Genomic DNA, 21,545 nt, shown 5'->3' with positions numbered 1-21,545 from the left:
ATAAGTTCTAAGAGCCTCGGGTGAATTCATGCTAGACTGTGTTGTCTTAAAATAAACCTGACTGCACAGCGATGTTGGTAGACCCAGCAAAAATGTTGCAGATGAAATAACTAAAATGTTAAAAAAATAAGTTATTATCTAAGAGTTCCCTCCCCAATACTTAATGCTTTCAAAATAAGAACTAACACAAACTAGCCTTTTCCTTCCTGCCAGTTTTAGGAAAAGCCATTCTAAAATGTATAGAACATTATCATTTCCCTCTGGGATTTAGAAAGTAAAAAGCAAGCTCAGGGAGACAAATATTTATAAAAGAGGCAAGGGTTTAGTGACCCGAAACAGTGGAATTTTTCTCAGAATTGTTGACAGTGTGAATGGTAAACAGGCAGTTGCTAATGTTTTTCTTTCCTCTTCATGCCCATGTTGTACTTTCATCGTCCTGTTGTGTTATTGAAAGAATGCCGGCTCAGTGATATTTTCTGCTCAGTCTCCTGCTCTACCGAAGAGCGATCGCCAGACACTTTAAAGTGCAGCCATGTAGCTGGGGAAGACTGGGTTGCGAACCGGTTGGTCTGTGGAGGAACTTGGAGCGAGAGAGTGCAGTTAACTGCTGTGTTGCTCCTTCGTGGGGAAGGTCAGGGCCGACAACTTGCTAGTCTTTTGACCTCTTCTTGGTTGGCTTTTCGAGGGTAGAAATGTGTGGCATAAAGTTTACATGTTTTTAAATATGTATATGTGTGTGTTTACGTGTGTGCATACATGTGTACGTATATGCACACATACATACATATATAAATAATATATGTGTGTAATACATACATATGTATTTTTAAGGGTCTTTTTCCTTTTGGTTGTTTGGACAAATAGACCACATTTTAAATTAGAACGGTTTTGTTAAAACCACTATGAAGAATTATTTCACATGAGATATTCTGACCCAATTGGGAATTTGACGGTAAATATAGATTGCTTGTAGTAATTGTCGGGAAAGTTGCTTCTTAAGAGTTACAATATCACAAATGATGGAAAAGCTGATGTTTCAACTTGTGCTGAGGTAAATTAAATCACAGGTGTGGAATCTTGAGGCTTGCAATGAAAAGACTGCTAATACGATCAACTTCAGGCATGTTTTATTGTATAGAATTAATCTATAAAAAACAAATCCTGGTACAAAACTATGTGTTCTAATTAATGGCAACCCAAGTCAAGAGGCTATAGTTCTATTAGTGGACTGAATGCTTAATGACACTTGAGGAGATTTAAAGTATAGAAAATGTCTCTGCTTTGTTGTTACTCATAAAATTACTTCAGTAAGGAATCTAGAGATTAAGTGTCTTGGGTAGTGTAGTCTTGATCATGGCACATGCTTCTGGGAGTGGACCTATCCTCACCCTCCCACTCCACATCTCCTGAACCCCAAAGCAGCACTGGAACCAAAAAAGAGGATTCTAGAAGAGTTTGCTCTGAATCTAGGTGGGCTAGGCTGGCATTGGTCTTAACTCTTCATTTGCTATATCCTCTCTGCTGTGTCTTCCTTCGTATTTTCTCCTGGTACCTGACATGTCCTTTCTTAGAGTCTATCCATTTTAATTTTCTGCCTTTTACCATCAGTCTGAGCTTGGTGGTCAGTTGCAGATTCTCAGTCTCCTCATCTGTTAAGTAGGTGGTATTTGCTGTTTTACAGCTGGGCAATAGGGCTCAGATGGTAATATGCCCAAGATTCCTGAGCCTGGGAAGCGACAGACCTAGGTTCAGTTCCCAAACCAAGCTGGGAGATTCCAAAGCTTCGACTCTTTCCACAGAATGAACTGGGAGACAGAGTTTATTCATGTAGCCAACGGGCAGAGCAAGCATATATTCAAGGTCTGAGGTGTACAGAAAACAGTATAAGAGCTTTCAGACTGACTATTAAAATAACAGCTTTATTGAGTTAGTTAATACACTAAAGCTTTTGCTCTTCTATGGTGTACAATTCAGTGGCTTGTAGTAAATCCAGAGTCATGCAACTGTCATCACTATCTAATGCTAGAACATTCTGATCACCCCAAAAAGAAACATCAGCATGTTAAGGCTGATTTTAAGGCTAAGATCATGAAGAAGCTGAGTGAAGGTCAAGGCTTCCAGTCATTCTGTGAACTTGAGTGAGGGTAGAAGCTGAGTTCCTAGACTCAGTCTCAGAGGGGACACAGTGTTCATTGACTCACAGAATCCTTCATGACGGTATATTTTCAACCTTTTTTAAAAAAAACCCATGCCCAATTTTGACAGACAAAAATCTCACATTCTTCTGCCAATTTGTAATAAGAAAACATAAGAATATATTTTTCTTTACATGTACATACTTATGCTTTTGATTTCTCTAAAATGTATTTTCCACCCTCATTATTTTGATTGAAGAATCATCTACATCTCAAGGCTTCTAGGTCATCTTCCTTGCTGGTTTGCTTGAACACATTAAATGAATCAATACAGTCATGATTTGAAATGACTCATGTGTTAAGCAGTTTCATAGTGAACGTAAAGTGATCCCAGGCAGTGACTGCTAGTAACCGGCCAGTCTGTTCCTTCTCTCTTCCTTCTGTTTTCCTTAACATTCAACTTCGGCCATTGCCTCCTTTCTGTTACCTTGTTTATGCTGATTAAATTGTGTTTTATAGTATTTTATCTCTTTGATTTTTTCTTCCCACTATGTGCTATAAAAAGGCTGGGGCTGGGACAACGGGTGGTGGAGAGGGGAGGAATCAATAGCAAGAATAGCTATTCCCCCTCATCCACATCTTGACTGAAGTACTTGGGGAAGCAGGACAGTGAGGGGGAGTCTAGCCTCTGGAACTGTACGGGGGCCTGGCTCCAAGTGTCTGTCTTGGGAATAATTTTTCTGGGGGAAAAAATGCAACATCTCCATTCTTATATTTTGCTGACAACATCTTAGTCTCCTGTAATATTATAGTGTCAGAATGGTATTTGAGTGTTGTTCTCAAGTTACATTTCTGAATATATTTTAGAAAAAGATGATATTCTAAAGTGTTGGTGGAAATATTTCCTTGTTTTCATATGTATGTCAGAAAGCTATGGTTTAGTGTATACATTTAGTTTACATACTTTTTTTTTTCTGTATGAAATAAGAAACACTTTAGTTCTTAGTGTCTGTAATTTAGGATTTTAAGTTTTTTTGCTTTGAATTAAACTCCATGACAACACTACAGGTGGATGCTGGTCTGCCTCCTTTTTTTCCATTAGCATAATTATTTCTCAATTTCTATTGCTCATATTTCACTTGGAGGGTTCCTCTTGTGCTTTGAATCCGTTACCAGGATTCACCTACTCATCCATCAACATTTATTAAGGACCTATTATTTATAAGACTATTCTGGATGTTTCAGAGATGAAAAAATATTACTTTGAGGAATCCACAGACTCAATAGACAGTGACATAAAAACGTGGAATGTTCTTCTTAGATGCCGTGATAATTAAATTTGGAAACAAGTGAGAGTGAAGGACCTCAGACAGGGTGTAGGCTTGGGGGCTTCAGGGAAGGTAATTCTTGAACTGATCCCCAAACAGGAATTTGACAGATAGTGAAAGACATTTTAGGTGGACAAGGTGCACAGGCAGGAGGTGAACAAGACTGTGACATCTTCTGGAAGCCGTGAGGTACAGTTAGTGTCAGAATACCTGAGGGGTGATGACTGGACGAGGTTAGAGAGGTCTCGGATCAGGTCATGGAAATCAGGCACCAGTATGTGCCAAGGAGAGCCATTGACAGCTGAGCAGAGGTGAGGCAGCCCCGTGGACACTGACCACACTGTTGGCGGGTACCTGGAGGCGATCACAGAGGAAGCAGTTGGAGTGCTGCTGGGGGAGCTGTAAGGGCTGGGACAAAGGTGGCCTTGGGGTTTGGAAGGTGAACCCCTCAGTGTTCAACTTGGCCATCCAGCTTCATGAAGGTATGGTTCTGCTGCATGAGATAGAACATAGGGACGGTTAGCAAGTTTGGGGTCCGGGGTGAGATGGACATACCAGCTTTAGTTTTGCTAATTTAGATTCTTGGTCTTGGGAACGGACACCTGCTCATGCTTGTTGAGAGACTGTTCTTTATAGACACCTCCCCTCCTGCCCCAATTGGGGTACTTCTTTCTGTGCATTTTCTTACTCAGTTATCCTTCATTTGGCAAACAAATTATTGGTAAACAAATGAAAAGCAAACCTATGTGAGTTAAGAACTAAATTGCTAAACTAAATGAAAAATGTTATTTTTACCTTTTTTTTTTTTTAAATGAGTGGGTTGGGTGCCATCTCAGTACAGGAGTAAATTGGAGCACCATACTACATTGAGGAGGTGGCCTTTCTTGTTCACATAAATCTTGAGGAATCCTGCTAGCAATTATAAGAGAAATATCTAAATAAAGAATCTGAGCCAGAGGGAAGCTTAGCAACTTGGGCCACCACTGTTAATTTATAGTTAGGAAAAATGGACGCCAGAGAGGACAAGTGACTTCCTAGTATCACACAGTTGTGGTGCAAGGGTGCATCTAGTTCATTTGTTCATTGTTTTTTCTTCCGCACCTTGATGACTTCCTGCAGTAATCTGGTGGAAACGATATGGCAGAGTCTGAAGAACTTCAGTGTTCGAGGCTGCTCAGTCAGTTATGGACCCAGAGTCCCCTGGATTCTTAACTTTAATCTTATTTTAAATTAATCTCACTGTTCCTCAGTCAACAAATACTTGTTGACTATATGGAGGGCATGCTTCCCCAGTTATACAACTGAAAGATAAATAAGAGGTTGTTTTTTTCTCTTCAAGAAGCCTGCAAGTTAGTTTTTCAGAAAGCTCATTACAGATCTAACAATTCGTTCGTATAAAATGCAAAGCTTGTCTGGCATAATTATGGATATATAGTATACACACAATTAATAGCAAGAAAACAAGGCTGTACAAAATACTGTTCATTTTTAATATTTTTTTAAAAATTGTACTGGGTCTTTTTTGTTTTTGTTTTTTTAACCTTGTTCTCTTTACACAGGGGTCAAGCGTGTCCCACCTAGTCTTGGAAAAACCTGTGTGCCTGTGGGCAACTGATACATTACACCAAACAATTAGAAAAAGACTTTCAGTTGCCTTTGATTCAGTTTGTTCTCATTGAACCTTAATTGGGGAGAGTAATCTGGTGAAAGCTTTATTTAGGCTGTTAACTGACATAAACGTTTGCAAGAGGGCATTAGACAAATTCTTTTTCAAAGCTTTAGCTCTGTGGTCATTTACTTTGGTACTCCTTAGGTAGTGGCCCTCTCAGTGTTTCTGGAAACTTTCTGTAGATACAGTTTTGAAAAGCTTGATTTTAATTTGGAGTAGTTGTTTAGTTAATAAATGTATTATGAAAACTTATTACCATTCTAAAGTGAAGACTGCTTTTACGAGATCATAACTTTTCTATAATTCTTTATAGGTTCCTTCTGTTAACCTGTTCCACTCAAGTTTATTTGTTACATTTTACACTGCTTTGAATTTATTTGGTTTATTTTTTTAATTGAAATGTAATTGATATATATCTTATATTAGTTTCAAGTATGCAGCACATTTATCCATATTAAATCCTCCCTGCATATTATTAAATCTTTCCCCCAACTAATATGGCTAGTATCTATTAACATAGGAAGATGTTACAGAATCATTGACTATATTCTCCATGCTTTACTACTATTCTCATGACCAACCTACATTATGATTGAGGATTTTTGTGCCCCTTTATCCCCTTCAACCTTCCCAGCTGCCCACCCCAACTCCTCCCCGATGTTAACCACCAGGCCCTTCTCAGTGTCTGTGAGTCTACTGCTGTTTTGTTTATTCTGTTTTGCTTTGTATTTATATTCCACAAATAAGTGATATCATATGGTACTTGTCTTTCTCTGCCTGGCTTATTTCACTGAGTATAATACCCTCTGGATCCATCCATACTGTTGCTACACTGCTTTGAATTTTAAGTCTAGGGTAGAAACTTAGCCATTTAGTAATAGAAAAGTTTTCTTTACCAAATTTATAATCTTGAAATTGTTAATGCTTTTGGTCTTTCTGTAATTTTAAGCTTCATTCATTCCACAAATATTTAAGTAAGTCTGGGGTAATGCTAAAGCAGGCATTACAGCAAGATGTAGGATACAGAGAGAGAGTCCCTCCTTTCAAGAAGCTCCCTGTTGAAGCTCTGCTGATATCTGGCTAATCAGGGTGTATAGACACAGGAACCCCAGAGTGAAGCTTAGGAGAAACAAAATGCCAGACATCCCATTAGAAAACCAGAAAATCTGGTTGTGGCCCAGGTGGATGGCATCCCTTCAAACTCTCGTAAAAGTGCTTTGAGATCATCAGCTGATGAAAGCCTCCCTTGTATTATGTGTGAGGGTAAGCGTCAAGGCTGCCACGTGACTGGGAGACAACAGAGGGTGCATGCATGTGTTGTGGCCACGGCTGACGTGCTGTGATGGGCTTTCTGTGCGTGAACGCTGGACCCCTCGGGCTGAGAAAGGCCATGTAATTACCAGGAAGGTCTGATGCTGTTTCGAGAGTGCACTTAGAGCCTTTGGAGATTCACATATAGCTGGAGTAGGGCTACTTAAGTGTGGGCTTGTGGGTGTCTTGAAACTCAGATCTCATTCAGGAATTGACATGACCCCATCCATCAGCCACAGACCCATTAGCTGGATGACAACTAACAGGATTTGAAAAAGTTAACACCTTTGGTATGAAAGGAAGATAGAAAAATGAGAGGGACCTGTGACAGGCCCATTGGATTTCTTTATTGAGCTCCCAGCTGCTCTCCAGGGCCTTCTGAGAGGCCTGCTGTGCACTGGCAATGCTGTTTCCTTCCCAAACTGGTTAACGGTGTAGGGAGAGAAATAAGGAAAGGAAAGGAGAGGGCAGGAATGGAGAGGAAGAGAGAGAACCGGTGAGTTACATGGGCTACCTAGGAATGAGGTGTGCGTTTCTTTGTCTTCCTGTCTTTCCTGGAATCTCCTCTTGCTGAAAGTCACACCTCCTGTCTAGGGAGGAGTTGATGAAGGGGTGTTCTATTTTGGTCTGTAGACTTCCCATCTGGTGTCTGGAGTTCTTCTAAACCGCCAGCAGTGGTGGAATGAGGATGGGGTATTAGTCTCTCCTGTTCTCTCCTTTCAGACTTCCCCGCAGAACTCTTTATAATATTTATCTAAAAAGTGCCATTTTTATGAGTCAAAATGGTCAGGCTTGGGGATTTTCATATATTTCAATCTAATAATTCAACCCTTGTGATTCAGTCTTCAGCACTGTCTCCTCTTCTTATATCTGCTCCTCAGCTATGGAGTTTATAATACTAGTAACATTTATCAACATCCATCATAAGCTGTGTATTTCACATGTGACATCTCTTCAAGGACGTCATGATGTCCATTTTGCCTGTAGGAGGCTGCAGCATGGGCAGTTGCCCCATGATTGCATGTTTAGTGAATTCAATCCAGGGATCTTCGGTTCTAGCCTGGACCCCTCTTGGTGCTACCATATCCCACTGCTTTGTTCCCTTTGGTTTTATCCTTAAGGAACCTTGAGCTTTGTATTTCTGGCTCAAATAAATGAGTCTTTGGTTGGACAGGTAAATGTGATTTTGGTGGGCTGCAAAACCACTTCAGATGAGGGTGTTTGCGATGATAAATTATAAGCAGGTTACCTTCAGAAATATATAGCCTGGTACTTAATTACATTCACTCCTGGCAGCGGTCTACAATGGATGCCTCTCAGCTCCGCCAGATTGTAATTGAAATTCTGGAGGAGAAAGGTGCTTTGCTATTTGGGCCTTAAATCCATCATAGGACTTAAACATTAGGAAATCTCACCTTCATCCTATCTCTCTTTTGGCTGGTCTTCTCTCTAGGCTTTGAGCTAGACCTTAAATCTCTTTCTTAAAACATTCTGGAGCTTTCGTTCTTCCTCACATCTCCTTCCTCTCTACAACTCTTTATCTTCCATCCTTTAAATGTCTAGTGAGTTTGATTCCTACCTAGTATGTAAATAGACACCTGGAGGGAATAGTGTTTCCAGGGCAGAATTCCTTCCCAGGATTTCTTGGGAAATATATGTCTTTCCAAATCCCCCAAAATCTGTTACGAAATCAGGTAAATGGGAAAGAGTTGTAATTCTTCTATGAAAATTAAATGGTTAACATAGAGACATTGGTAGGTCCAAGGAATCCATTGAAAGTTAACCTGTGAAGTTGAAAGACAAGATTGACATTTCCCAGAGCCAGCACAGGATGGGGGCAGAAAGGAGAGGCTCGTTTGTGATTGCTGGTAGCTGTTGCTATGTTATAAATGTGTGTTTATGGCTCTGTCTGCTGCTACTAGTGAGTCCTCCTTGAAGATAAAATAAATGCAAGTTTATGTGCATAGCATGTTGTATACAAATTCTGTTCATGGTATTCCAAGAGATACATTTCTGAGGCAAAATGTCTTAAAAATGTCAGTTTTAACATGGGACTCTGTGTTGTGCCGTTAACCTTCCTCATAGATCCAAACGCAGGGTATTGCAGGGGTCAACAAACTTTTTCTCTAAACGGCCAGATAGTAAATATTTTAGGCTTTGCAAGGCATATGGACTCTGTCACAACTATCAGCTCTGCTGTTTTAGTGTGAAAGCAGCCATAGACTATACGTAAAATCAACAAGGAGGGCTGTGTTCCAATAAAACATTTATTTACCAAAACAGACTGTGGACTGGATTTGACCCACTACTGGAATATTACTCAAACATGTTCACTGGCATTTTCTAGCATTTGAATATTTATTATAGGCTTCAATTGTTTGTAAGTACTATCAACTTTATTTAACAAAAAGATTTAAAGATATATAATGGTGAGTAAAGAATATTTGGAAGTATTTTAAGACTAACTGTAATTTGGGGGAAATCCTGGAGAAATTCCTGGAAATTTCCATTTCTTACTCCCAAATCCCAAAGACTAATATCAACTGAGAATTTGGAAACCCCAGGAAAAGGAGATCTGGGGGTGTCTTCATATTCTTCTCCACTTCTAATTCCGTCTGCATTGATCTTTTCCCAGTCTTATGTGGCTCTCCCTGTTATTTCTGCTTTATGGGGTCCCTCAAGTTTATCAGTTTTCTAGGTCCTTGGACCTATTTTTGTTCCACTGGGGAGATGGTGAATCTTGAGAACCTGCTGAGACCCCTGTCGCCTTTCTCTAGAATTACTAGGAGATCATAGCTGTCTTTCCCAGGTACTCAACCATCTAGAGGACATTATTTTTCAAATTACTCAGCATTTCTATGCTTGGTTATAACAATATTACTTGAGAGACAGAACAAGAGGACTTCTGTAGTACCATGCAGATGATTTGGGGTGGTGGTTGATGTGCTTTGTGCTTCTCCCGCCATGTTGCTTTAGCATTTTTGTTACTCTAAGGGTAGTAAACAGGAAAGGAAGCTAAGAATATTTAATATGAACACTGGGTTCAGTTTTTTCAAGCAATTAAAATACAATTTAACTTGTTGGTTATTAAGAACGTAGGTTTTAGAGTCTGCAAAACTTGAACTGATTCTTCGTTTTTCCACTTATTATTAAAGTGTGATCTTGGGCAGTTTTACTTAACTTTTCTGCATTTTTTCTCATCTTTCAAATGGGAGTAATAATCCCTTCCTCTCAATTTTTGTGTTATTTGGATGAAATCAAACAATGTAAATGTAAGATTATCATAGTTCTAGAACTAAGGACTTGCTAAATGATATCTGGCATTGTCAGTAACTCAAAGGTGTGAGGTATTTACCCTGTTTGATGCGAAAAGAAACTGAAATTCACAGAGGTTAAATGATTTGTGAAAGATCACATTTATTAGGTCGGGAAACTGAGTTTGACTCTTTTCATGTTCTTTGCTAAAATAATTTCAGTTAATGGCATTTCTACTGTAAGGGACACTGTGGTTGATTTCGGTTATGGGGTTGGATGGGTAGACAGGGAAGGTATGGGCTAATGTTCTTTCTGTTTTTTTTTCAATTGTGTTAGTTTTAGGTACATAGCGCAATGATATTTGTTTATGTGCAAAGTGATTATTGCAGCTACACGTAGTTAGCACCTGCTCCTGTAGAAAAGGTGGTGTCTGGAAAGGGAAGGATTTGCAGTATTTGGAAGCCACAGTTTCTGGAAGCCCAGGGTACAGCTATAATGAAGAGGTTGAGAAACCTTGCCCTGGTTTTTTTGTCTGTTGCTTAGCTGCTGAGTTGACTGCCAAGAACTTGTTCGATTTGAAGTATCTTCCGTGCTTGCCTGTTACTTAGGTCCTGACATATCATAATAGCCTTTAAGAAACTATGCATGTTCTTCTGAATTGAATAAAAGAAAATGCACTACTGTGGTAAGCCTGCAGTTGGAATTGGATTTCTCCCTTTCCTCTTCCTCACATTCATCTTCCACCACTTTGCAGGAATGGGTCTCTGACTTTCAGGGATCAGATTTTCACACGGCACGATTAGCTGCCAATAATTAAACCTCCAGGGCCAAACAACTGAGTTGGCTATGGTTTTGGAAAAACTCCACTCTGAAGGTTTTGTGACAAATTGCTGGAATATTTATTTTACAGCACTGATTTTAATTGGTGCATATGTCCCTTTAATGGGGTTGTTTTTATTTCTTTAATCACTCTTAGGGTTTGGAGCACACTGCTTCTATTACCTTTCAGGATCTTCTAGGCTTGCTTTGGGCATGAAGGGTATTTGTGGGGAGACGGGACCTAAGTAGACCATTTGAAGAGTTAAGTATCTAGATTTGCTCTTCAATTTAGCTCCCAACCTATTCTTCCTGGTAGTACAAGATAGTTTTGACTTCAGTTTGGCTTATTCGAGTGCCTGATGAATTTTAAAACAAACATTAAATTATGTTCAATTTGAAGTCTTGATTTTTATCCCGTAATTGTGGAGCACCATCTATATATGCTAGGTACCTTGAAGAAGGGATATATAGCAGAAGTTGTAACATGTGATCTTGCCTGGTTTTAAATTGGTTTTGAGACAAACCTAGTTCAAGACGGAGAATTAAGTGCCAGGTTGAGGCATCTATAGAATATAAATAACCAGAAAAGTTGGAATGGAAAAATCTGGGAAATAGAATCATTGGAGAAGGCTGAAAAGAGGCAGGAGAACCTGAGCACAGTCTTGAAGGAATTCCAAGCAGTGAAGGTGTTAGGGCTGGGAAGTTAGAAGGGAAATAGAGGTATCTTTGTAATTAAAAAAAAAAAAATCTGATTTTTAAAAAAGAATCAGAAAAATATGCCCCAGTGTGTCCTTATTTTATTGCCTATCTAAAGCTCCACGCAAACCGTAGCTGTCATTTAAAGACATGGTTGGTCACAGGCAGGGCAGCCTAGCCCTGGCTTCCTTCTCTAACATGCAGTTAGTCTTCGCAGAGGGGAAAGCAACTCCATTGTGAATTCGCCAAATTTCTCTGGCCCCAGGATTTCAGCAGTTTGTTCTGAAGCTCAAGGTTTGTGGATGCTGCTTAGCTGATGGGCTTGTTTTTAAGGATGTCCACTCGATAAATGGATTTTTACTCTTAGCTTCAATAAATGATTAGTAAAAATACCAAATTTCTGGGTGGCCTTTCTACAGGGAGGATATTTTGTCTTTATTCTAGTGTGCTTTTTACATGACTAGATTTTCATTTCAGATTGATTGTGAGCTTCAATTTAAACCGAACCAAGGAAAGGTCTGATGTGTTTTGTAAAGCATTTCCCTTGAACTTCAAGGTTGATGTGTTTTTCCTTTCAAATAATTATTTAGGAATGCTGTATTTTGGATTTGTTTTGTGCTTTGATTTATTGATATGAAGGTGCTCTTGACAAAATGTTCCTAGAGGTTAGAAAAAAAAAGATGCTGTTTTCTGAAAGGAGTAAGTTCTTCAATGTTTTGTGTTACTTAACTATTTGAATGGAAAAGTTTGGGTCTAATGAAAATTTCCTCTTCCTTTGGCAAATGTTTTTAAAGTCTTAGGACAAGGGAGCCTGGGTGGCTTTTTGTTTTCTGTTAGTTATCTAGAGCCCCATTCCTTCCTCTGTGTGCTCCTTCCCTACCATTGTTTTATGAGCCTTTGAACTAGATCTGTGTACAGCTGAAAATGGTGGTTGAAAATGGACCAAAACCAGATCATTTCTGGGTGGATGCACAAGACACTGGTTCCTCTCGTACATGGGGTGTCTCCAGGAGCAGCCGGAGTCTGGAGAGAGACTTTGATTCTATACTTATGTACTGCTTGAACTGTTTTTTTTTTTTGAATGAAGTCCGTAATAATTAATATATGCAAAGCCATTTTTTTTGGTTCTTCTTTGTAATGCACTAGAGTACATGGTATATGGGCTTTAAAGGAACTTGATTTTGAAATTTTTCTGCTACAGACATTCCTGGGTTTTGTGTCATTGAGAAAAAAACTTAAAGAACCCTGTCGATCTATGACGGCAGCATAATGCACGCCAGTGTTGTTCAGCCCTTTCCAGACTTGCTTCAGTTGTAAATCGGCCTTAGTTTTGTGGTCCCAATGGAAAGGCTTGTGAAGTGTGAACTTTCTTAAGCCAGAACTTTCACAACTTCCGAATTTTCTTCTGCTTAACTGGGTTTCTTTCTTCTTCCCCCTTGCAGACCGAGCCATTTGTGAGTGTCACATTGACAGAACGAGAACTGCTGGAGATCTTCACGTAATTTCAGGAGACTCCGGGGGCGCCTCTCCCACCCCCACGGCTCCGGTGAAGGAGTGAGCGGGGCTCTGGACCAGAGCACACAGCCCCGGGGACTGCGGGGAAGATATGACCTGGAGTCAGTTCTGAGGTAGCTGAGTCAGCTTTCACCCAGGAGCTCAGAGCAGCATTGCCAGCCAGAGCCGACAGTAGAGCCATTTCAGCAAATCACCTCTTTTAATGCTGTTTGGGAGAGATCAAATCTACACGGTAATTGCTTAGCTACAATGATCATTTTGTTGGTTTATACAAATCCGGTATAAAAAAGTTAGGACCCAGCCTAACAGTTCCTAGTCTTGCATCACTTGGAAGGTAGGCTTATGTTGGTAGATCTGCTCACTTATGCTTTAACTTGGGCCAAATTAAAATACTACCAGCATTCTCCTGCATGTAACATGCTTCTGCCATGCCTTTCACCTTACAGAGCCATTACTTAGTTTTTTCCTTTTAAATAGACTATGTTTTAGAGCTTTTAGGTTTACAGCAAAATTGAGCAGAAAACAGAGTTCTCCTGTATACCCTGTCCCCAACATGCACGACCTCTCTCTCTGCAGTAGTTCCCTCTTCTGTGCGGGTTTTCTTCCTGGGGTCTCAGTTATGCATGGTCAGGCACGGTCTGGAAACAGAGGAGCCTCCTGACGTGATGGCCAGAAAATCACTAGTAGCCTGACACTGCGTCACAGTGCCCATGGCATTCCCTCACTCCATCCCATCATGTAGGCATTTTGCCATCTCACATCGTTGTAGAAAGAAGGGTGAGTACAGTACAAGAAGATATTTTGAGGAAGAGAAAGAGACCACCTTCACGTAACTTTTATTACAGTATATTGTTATAATTGTTCTATTTTATTGTTGTTAATCTTTTAACTAATTTACAAATTAAACATATCATAGATATGTAAGTATAGGAAAAAAAACATAGTATATATAGGGTTCGTTTCAGGAATCCGTGGATGGGCAGGGGGCATGGGGTGTGGGGCCACTGTATCAATGTCCCTCACCAGAGTGGTACATTTATTACAATAGATGAACCCACACCGACACATCGTTATCACCCAAAGCCCGTAGATTACCTTAAGGCTCACCCTTGGCCTTCTACCTTCTGTGGGATGGTACAAACATATCATGGCATCGTATCACTGTAAGGTATCATACAGACAAGCTTCACTGCCCTAAACATCCTCGGGGCTCTCTCAACAACCCACCCTCAACGCCCCCCACAGCAACCACCATCTTTTTATTGTCTCCATCCTTTTACGTTTTTCAGAACTACACTTTCATAATTTGCTTCCTGTGGAATATTTTGAAGTAAGGACGGCTTGCTGTCAGGATGAACTATTGTTAAGGCTGTGTTCAGCTATGGGGGTAATACAAATACCTACTTTAGAATGGAGTCTGTAAGGTGTTTCTGTGCCCAGAGGCCTCAAGTTCTGTATGTTGGTGGGTGTGTCTCTGAGTTAAATGCTGGGATTGCTTGAATTGGTTTGAGACGTAACTTTGGAATAAGGTCCTCAGGCTCAGCCTCTGCTACCGCCTCAGGTTCGGCACCTTGGGGGAGGGCCTCTAGGAGCTGTCAGGTGCTTCACTTTTTAAGGAGAACCTAGTATATTATTTTAAAAAATTTTATCCTTTATGTAAAAGTTTATTTTTGGTTATTGAACCTCAAATGGTACAAAGCAGTCTAGAGTACAGACAAACATGGAGATAAAATTTCCTCCCTTCATTTTCTCTTTTCACCTGTAGCTCGTGATTTGGAACATACACTTCTTCACGCACAAATCTTTTCATATGCATATTTATTATGTTTAAAAATTAATGGAATACGATGACATGTTTTACAACTTGCTTTTCCCTTCCACTTGGTATGTTGTGGCCATTTGCCCTTTTATGCAGAATTTTTCCCTTTGGAGCAGAATTTGGGTCTAAATAGTGACTGCTTAGTGCTCCTTGTATGGTTAACATCACAATGACCAGCCCTCAAGTGAGGGGTTACCCTATAATTTAGAAGGAGAGGTGGGAGAGCCCTTTCACATTGGGGAAAAAACAAAAGCCATGACTGTTGACGTTGGACTTTTAGTCATTAAGGGTGAGTTTTTATTTTCCAAGGCAGCTTTGGGCTGTTGCCGAGGTGTCCATTATGTCAAATTTTCATCTTCTGGATGCCTGGAAGGGACTTCTTAGGCACTAGGCTTGTAAACATATTAGCATAGTTGTTAGTCCTGGCTACTACTATCCTTGGAGGATTTTGACATTTTAGTGCCCATTTCAGGTGGCATGAGGTTGAATTAGTTTTAGGAGGAAGTAATGAATAACGGGGATGGGATTAAAAGACTGACTATTTTGCATATATATTTATTTGAGGGAGGAGGAGGAGATGATGGTGTAAATTAATTGCTAACCCTGTGATTCTTAATTATGAAACAGGCTTAAAATTGCTCAGCTCAGTTTCCTGGTGTGGCTGACAGTGAGAATCACTAGAGAAGTTTTCAGATATCTGGGGCTGGGAATGAATGTTTGTATGGTCATTTATAAAATAGTTAATTTAAGGAGGTACTATAATCAATGTGTATAAGATTCAAAAAGGTATGAAAGAGTGAAAAATAATTCTCCCTCCTCTCCTGTCTCCCAGGTGCCCAGCGACCTTTCCTAGAGGCAACCAACCATTGTTATCAATTTGGTGTATATTCTTCCAGAGATTTCAGGACATAGATAATACACCAGCACATAGTCTAGTCTATATTACAATTTCTTTTTTTAACCCAAATGGTAACACTATATACTATTTTGTACCTTTTTTTCATTGAAACAATATTTCTTGGAAGTTCTTCCATGTTAATACTGTATTTTTTCATGAATGCCTAGTATTCCACAGGAGAGATGTGCTCTAGTTTATTTAACTGGTACTGTGTTGATGACCATGTGGATCATTTCCAGTTTTGTTTTCATGAATGAGGCTATAGGGAATGACCTTGTACATATATCATTTTAAACATGTTTATGAGCATATCTGTATGATTCTAGTAGTGGAATTGGTGGGGCAAAGGGCACATACATTTTGATTTCGGTAGAAATGTAAGTTGCTCTTTTTCATGGAGCTTGCACAGTTTTAGATTTCACCAGCAATGGATGAGAACACTGCTTCCTCATACCCTTATGATTGTCAAACTGATAGGTTTTTTCTTTGCTAAATCGATAGGAAAAATGATAGTTAAATGTAGCTTTGATTTGCATTTTTCTTGTTTTGATTGACATTGAGCATCTTTTCATGAGCGTAAAGGTCCTTTGTATTTCCTGTTTTGTTCCCTCTGTGTTTATATTTAGTCATTTGTATAAAAATATTTTGTTGGGCAGATTGTTTAAAATTTTGTATACTTAAGTGTACCAGTTTATTCACTCAACACATACTTTTGAATGTCTCTAGGTATTAGGCAGCAGGCTATACCTAGTATAGCACAGTAGTGAAGAGGACAGATCCCAATTCTTGTGCCATGGAGCTTATATTCTAGTGGAAGAGACAGTCAATAAAATGTTCAAAAAAGATTTATAGAGCTAAATATATAATCAGACATTGTGGCTTCAGGATTTTGTATCACGGTTAAAAGACCTATCCATTCTTAGAGTTAAAAATGTATCTCGTGGTTCCTTGTAGTACAACGTGGTTCTTTTGTCAGATTTAAATCTTGAATCTACCTCCAATATTAGGTAGGAATCCAACTTAGTTTTTCTTTAGGGGCTCTATTAATTAGGGTAAGGCTGAATTGCTATAACCGAGGACCTAAATATGCTATGGTTCAAAGAATATAGAAGTTGATTTTATTCCTCAACTTAACAGCCCCGGTGTGAGCAAACCAGGTCAGCAGAAGAGCCCATATCCAGTGGTCACTGAGACTCAGGTTCCTTCTGTCCTGTTGCTTTGGTAATTGTCCCTGTGGTTATCTCAGTTAGCTGCATGGTCATGGCTGAGGTGCTACCAGTCTGGGTTCCCTCAGTGTGAAGGACAAAGGAGAAAGTCCAGGGCAAGTGATCAGAAGTGGCACACATCACGTCTGCTTGCATTGGTGAGAACTGAGTCATGTGGGCACACCTCCCTGCAAGGGAGGGTGGGGAACACAGTCTCTGCTGGTCAGCTTTCAGCAGAGAAGGAATTTTAGTGGAAAATGAGCAGTCTCTGTCGCACTGGTTAGTCATGCCAATTTTAGTGAATAGTTCTGACTTTCCTCCTTTGTTTTTTTAAATTATAAATCTTGCACATTTTGGTCTATTTCTGGGATATCCATTTAGTTTCATTGATCTCCCTGCCTGTGTGTATACCAGGATCACACCTTTTTTTTTTTTTTTTAACTTTCAGAGCTGAATAATGCTTTTTTCTTTTTGGTAGGGGTAGTTCCATTTTACAGAAGTTTCATATTTGTGTGTGTGTTTGTGTGGTTATTATAAATATATGAACTGTAGAATAGACATATGAAGTCACCACTCCCTTCCCTCCAAGAAGAAAACCCATTAATATTGTTATCAGGACTGTGTTAAATGCATAGATAAATGTTGCCAGGGAGGGTTCATATCTATAGGGCATTAGTCTTTCTTATTTGATGATCACGTACAGTATTTGGGAAACATTCATGTGCACTCCACATCTTGCTATATCCTTAACCCATGAAGCTTATATAATTGATGTAGGAGAGAGGAAGGAGCAGCTTATCCTAAGGTATTGTGTTCATTTTATTTTAAAACATTTCTGATTATGACTAAGTAACTGATACCTATTTCTCTATTAAAAATTAATAAACTTAGAAACTGAAAAAATACTTTTCCTGTTCAAAGGTAAAGAAAAATAGGTACTATTTCAGAATTACATTATAGAAAGTTATTTTTAATCCAAACCTGGGCCAATTTTTGCATATATATATATAATACACAATGTTGTTGTTTTCTCAGTGTTTGGGTGTGTGTATTAATCTGAACCTTTTCTAAAATAACACACATTATCATACTTTTGTGTTCTCCTTTTTACCTTTTTATAGTAAAATAAAGCACTCATACAGACTCCATGCACAGCATGCAGACCACAGTTAACTATTATAAGATGAATATTGCTTGTGACCAGCATGCAGGTCAAGAGAAGAGGCAGATAATTAGTGGCCTCTCTAGAGAGCCCCTCTGTATGTCCTGTGGCGGTCATAGCCCTGTCTCCCTTCAGAGGTAATCACTTCCCTGACTTCTGTACAGTTGATCATAGAACAACATGGATTTTAACTGTGTTGACCCACTTATACGTGGACTTTTTTCAGTAAGCATGTTGGAAAATGTTTTGGAGATTTGCAATGATTTGAAAAAACATTTTCTCTCGCTCACTGTCTTGCAAGAATACAGTATATAATACAAACTATACAAAATGTGCTTTAATCAGATGTGTATGTTATCAGTAAGGCTTTTGCTCAAAAGTAGACTTATTAGTAGTTTTTGGGGAGTCAAAAGTTATACCTGCCTTTTCAACTGTGTGGAGGTGGGAGAGGGTCAGTGTTGCTCCAGGGACTACTGTAATTGCCTCCTTGTCTGTCTTTATGGTTTTATCACCCTTACGTGTGTATCTAACCACTGTAGTTTAGTTTTGCCCATCTTTTTAGGCCTTTTAAGTCTCTTAAACCTTGGGCTCCCCCTGCAACCTTTTCCTTTCCTTACAGTTTACCTTTTAAAGAACCCAGTCATTTGGCGTCTAATTACCCACTGGCTGGATTTGGTGATTGCAACCTCATGGTTCAATTCTACTTGTTCTTTTTTTTCTAGTGGGAAATGATATTTTAACATCTCAATCTGAGTACCGGGAATCCTCACTGCTCCTGGGTAGGTCATTGTTTCTAGGTTTTTTAGTGGACAGAGGATAAGTAAATCTGTCATGAGGTCATGCTGATAATTCCAATTCACGCTCAGTTTGTACAGTTCTTACTTAACTTTTCTGTATTACATCTCTATCTCCTTTACTCCACACATAATACTGGTTGTCTGGGACAGCAGGGGATGACAGAATTTGAGTATATTCTAGGTAATTGCTTTCTTCCACATTATACACACACACGGTATTCTCAAAATGGCCACAGTCCCATGATAACTGAAAAGAGATGAAAAAAATTTCTTTTTGGTATGCTATCCCTCCTTCTCCCTGTAAGGGGACTGGGGTGGTGGTGGTTGAGGGATATTTTAGCAAATTTTAGTACTGCCTCAGCTTTTAGGTGCTAATTGGAGGAACAGTACTTTTAATTTTGTTTGGTAAGATTGTTTTACAGTTATGGTTAGGGAAAGTCCTTCTTTGTTAGAGAATCTGTGGGTGAAATGATGTGACATCTGGGATTCTTGTTAAAATACCTCAGGAAGAAAATGGGACAGAATAGAGGAAATAAGATTGCTTACTTTTGAAACAGGATGGTAGGATGTTGCTAATATTTGAAACTGGAGGTCAAAAATAGGGTTCATTATACTTTTCTCTATTTCTGTGTACCGTGAAATACCTGTCAAGATTTTTAAAAAATTAATGTCATAAATAGTGAAAAGACAAGGGTATATGGTAGAGGAAGAGAGTAATAAGGAGTAGGCAGAGGTCAGAGGGATGAGTAAGCAGAGATTCCATTCTTGATCCAGTGGTTCAGCCCGGGCTTGGAACAGGGTAACATCGTAAGTGAAAAGAAGAGTCTGAGATGTGAGGCCTTGTAGGACACCAAGGTAAAGCGATGGGTGGCAGAAGAGGAAAGCCCCATCCAAGGAACCTGAGAAGGTCCAGACCATGTAAGTAAAGACACCAGAGAGCATGGAGCCTCTGAAAGCCAGCAAGGGAAGACCCCAGGGGACAAGGAGGCCATCAGCACGGCAGCAAGTCTGTTCTCAGCGTCCCCTGGGTTGCTGGGGGCGTGGGGGAGGGGACTTCTGGGCCTCATCTCATGTCAATTGACTTACAATCTCTGGGGCTGAGGCATGGGAATCCGAGTCTCAAGGACTCTGCCCTGCGAATGTGAACAATAGTGAGGGTCTACAAGGACTCAGACCTTTAGCAAGAGGCATTGCAGTGATGGACTCGGGAAGGCTGGGGAGGGGGCGTGTGGATTGCTCTTTCCAGAAAGTTTTCTGCGAAAGGATGAAGAGGGTATTTATGGGGGACTTGGGGCTCAGTGAGTTGGTGATTGTTGAAATGGTCTCTGCTTCTAACAGTATGAGAGTGGTTTGCCTGTAAATGTGGAGAACGTGAATGGCTCCCCTTGTAGGATGATTGGGTAGTCAGGCTAAGTATCAAATTAAGCACCCCCACCACCAGAGAGACTATTTTTGAGGAAGAACTTGAGTTTTTGAGGGTTCAGAGAAACCTGGGGAATCACCATATGGATTAGATGTTCTTTATATTTGTTGTTATTTTGAATTACATATGAAAAGAAGAGAGGCATTGAAGCCTTCAGCGCCTCCTGGCCCATCCGGTAGGGAGAAGGAAGGAGTGGAGTCTGCAGGCTGACACGGGCACCTCCTTCTCTCTCGGCACTGCCCCCTCCCTTTCACGGTTTCTGTTTTCTGGCTTTCCTCTTCTTCATGTCCAGGGGACACCCTCCTGCGTGTAGAACCCCCAGAAGGGTAGGCAGGTACGCAGTGGTATTTTTCAGCTATTTGCTCTAGGACCCTCGGAGGCATTCCTGTATTTACATGATTTCATGATCAGTCCTGGCAGGACTGAGGTGAGAATCCTGTTCTCCTGTTCTCCTCTGCCTCTGGGTCTTTGTTTGGTTTGGTTTTTCTTAACAAATGACATTTATGGTTTCTGCTTTGTAGGCTTCCTGCTCTGTGTACTTGTCAGCCTCATCGATTTCCTAGATTTCGTTTCTCTCTCTCCACTTAGCGGAGCACATTTATTTTTACTTCTAACTCGCCATTCGTTTCTTCTTTAGGTCAGTGAGTGTTTTGGGGTTGGGTGGCTGGTTTTTTGTTTACATCCGTTTCCTGGTTTCTCTGTACCAGGAATACGGAATGTCCTGCCTCCTTATTTTCTGTTGTGGTTCCTTCTATGCTAACCCATTCAGCTTGTGCTCTGACCTTATGTACACAGCTCATTTTCTTTCTTATGATCATATTTATACTTTTGATGGATATATTTAAATGAACAGCTGTGCATTTGTTGAGTCATACCACAATTATCTGATTTTGCTTTAGCTGCTTGACTGGCAAAAGCATATATCAAGCTAAGTTGTGAGAGAATTCCATTAATCACATTCTAGTCGGGGGAGGGGAGAGGAGAAAGACCCCTAAAAAAGTCCTTTTAAAGGTTAGTATTAGTTAGCTCTTCCATTATTTTAGAATAGATTGGTTTGGTTGCTATTTTAGGTCACTTGGAGAAACTTTATAAAGATGTAAATTAGTACAAAGGTTTAATGATATGAGCCTTGTAGGGGAAATTCCCTGGAATCATCAATGGGCAGAAACCTTGTAGCTGGTGCTGGTCTATTTAAATAGATAACGGGATCTTTAAAAGGGCTCCTTTTTGTAAAGACCGGTGTTCTTGACTCAGCATTCTTTGAATTCATTGGCTTTGTATTTTGTTTTAAGCCTCCTGAACAGATAACATATGATCCAGAAGATGTTACAACTTTCTCTTTGTTCAAATGTATTAATTGCTAATTGTAACTGATTGAGGCTTTGCTTCCACAGCCAGATCTATTTTTCTCTTGACACTTCCTCAGGGTTCTTTCTGAAGGTTATTAATAGGCATGGAAGCGTAGCTTTCCAAATAGTGTCAATAACTGTTAGACGACTGTGGGGAGGAGGGG

The 21,545-nt window shown here is 39.9% G+C and overlaps 1 protein-coding gene across 3 annotated transcripts in view; it reads left to right on the top strand.

The window, feature by feature from the left end:
• The first annotated feature begins 410 nt into the window (after positions 1–410).
• Positions 411–21,545, top strand: part of ACVR1 (activin A receptor type 1) — an 87,664-nt gene continuing 66,529 nt past the window's right edge. Inside the window, exons 1-2 of one of the 3 annotated variants that reach the window (XM_036996030.2) lie at positions 411–631; positions 12,656–12,960. In XM_036996030.2, coding sequence (XP_036851925.1) covers positions 12,931–12,960 — 30 coding nt within the window. In that variant the 5' untranslated portion in view covers positions 411–631; positions 12,656–12,930. The remainder of the gene's footprint in view (positions 632–12,655; positions 12,961–21,545) is intronic. The other 2 variants (XM_073241492.1, XM_073241491.1) reach the window with 2 other exon arrangements.

Source organism: Manis javanica, chromosome 7 (assembly GCF_040802235.1).
Source record: "Manis javanica isolate MJ-LG chromosome 7, MJ_LKY, whole genome shotgun sequence".
NCBI lineage: Eukaryota > Metazoa > Chordata > Mammalia > Pholidota > Manidae > Manis > Manis javanica.
Note: the sequence above shows the minus strand (reverse complement) of the source record. Positions and strands in the feature narration are given on the sequence as shown.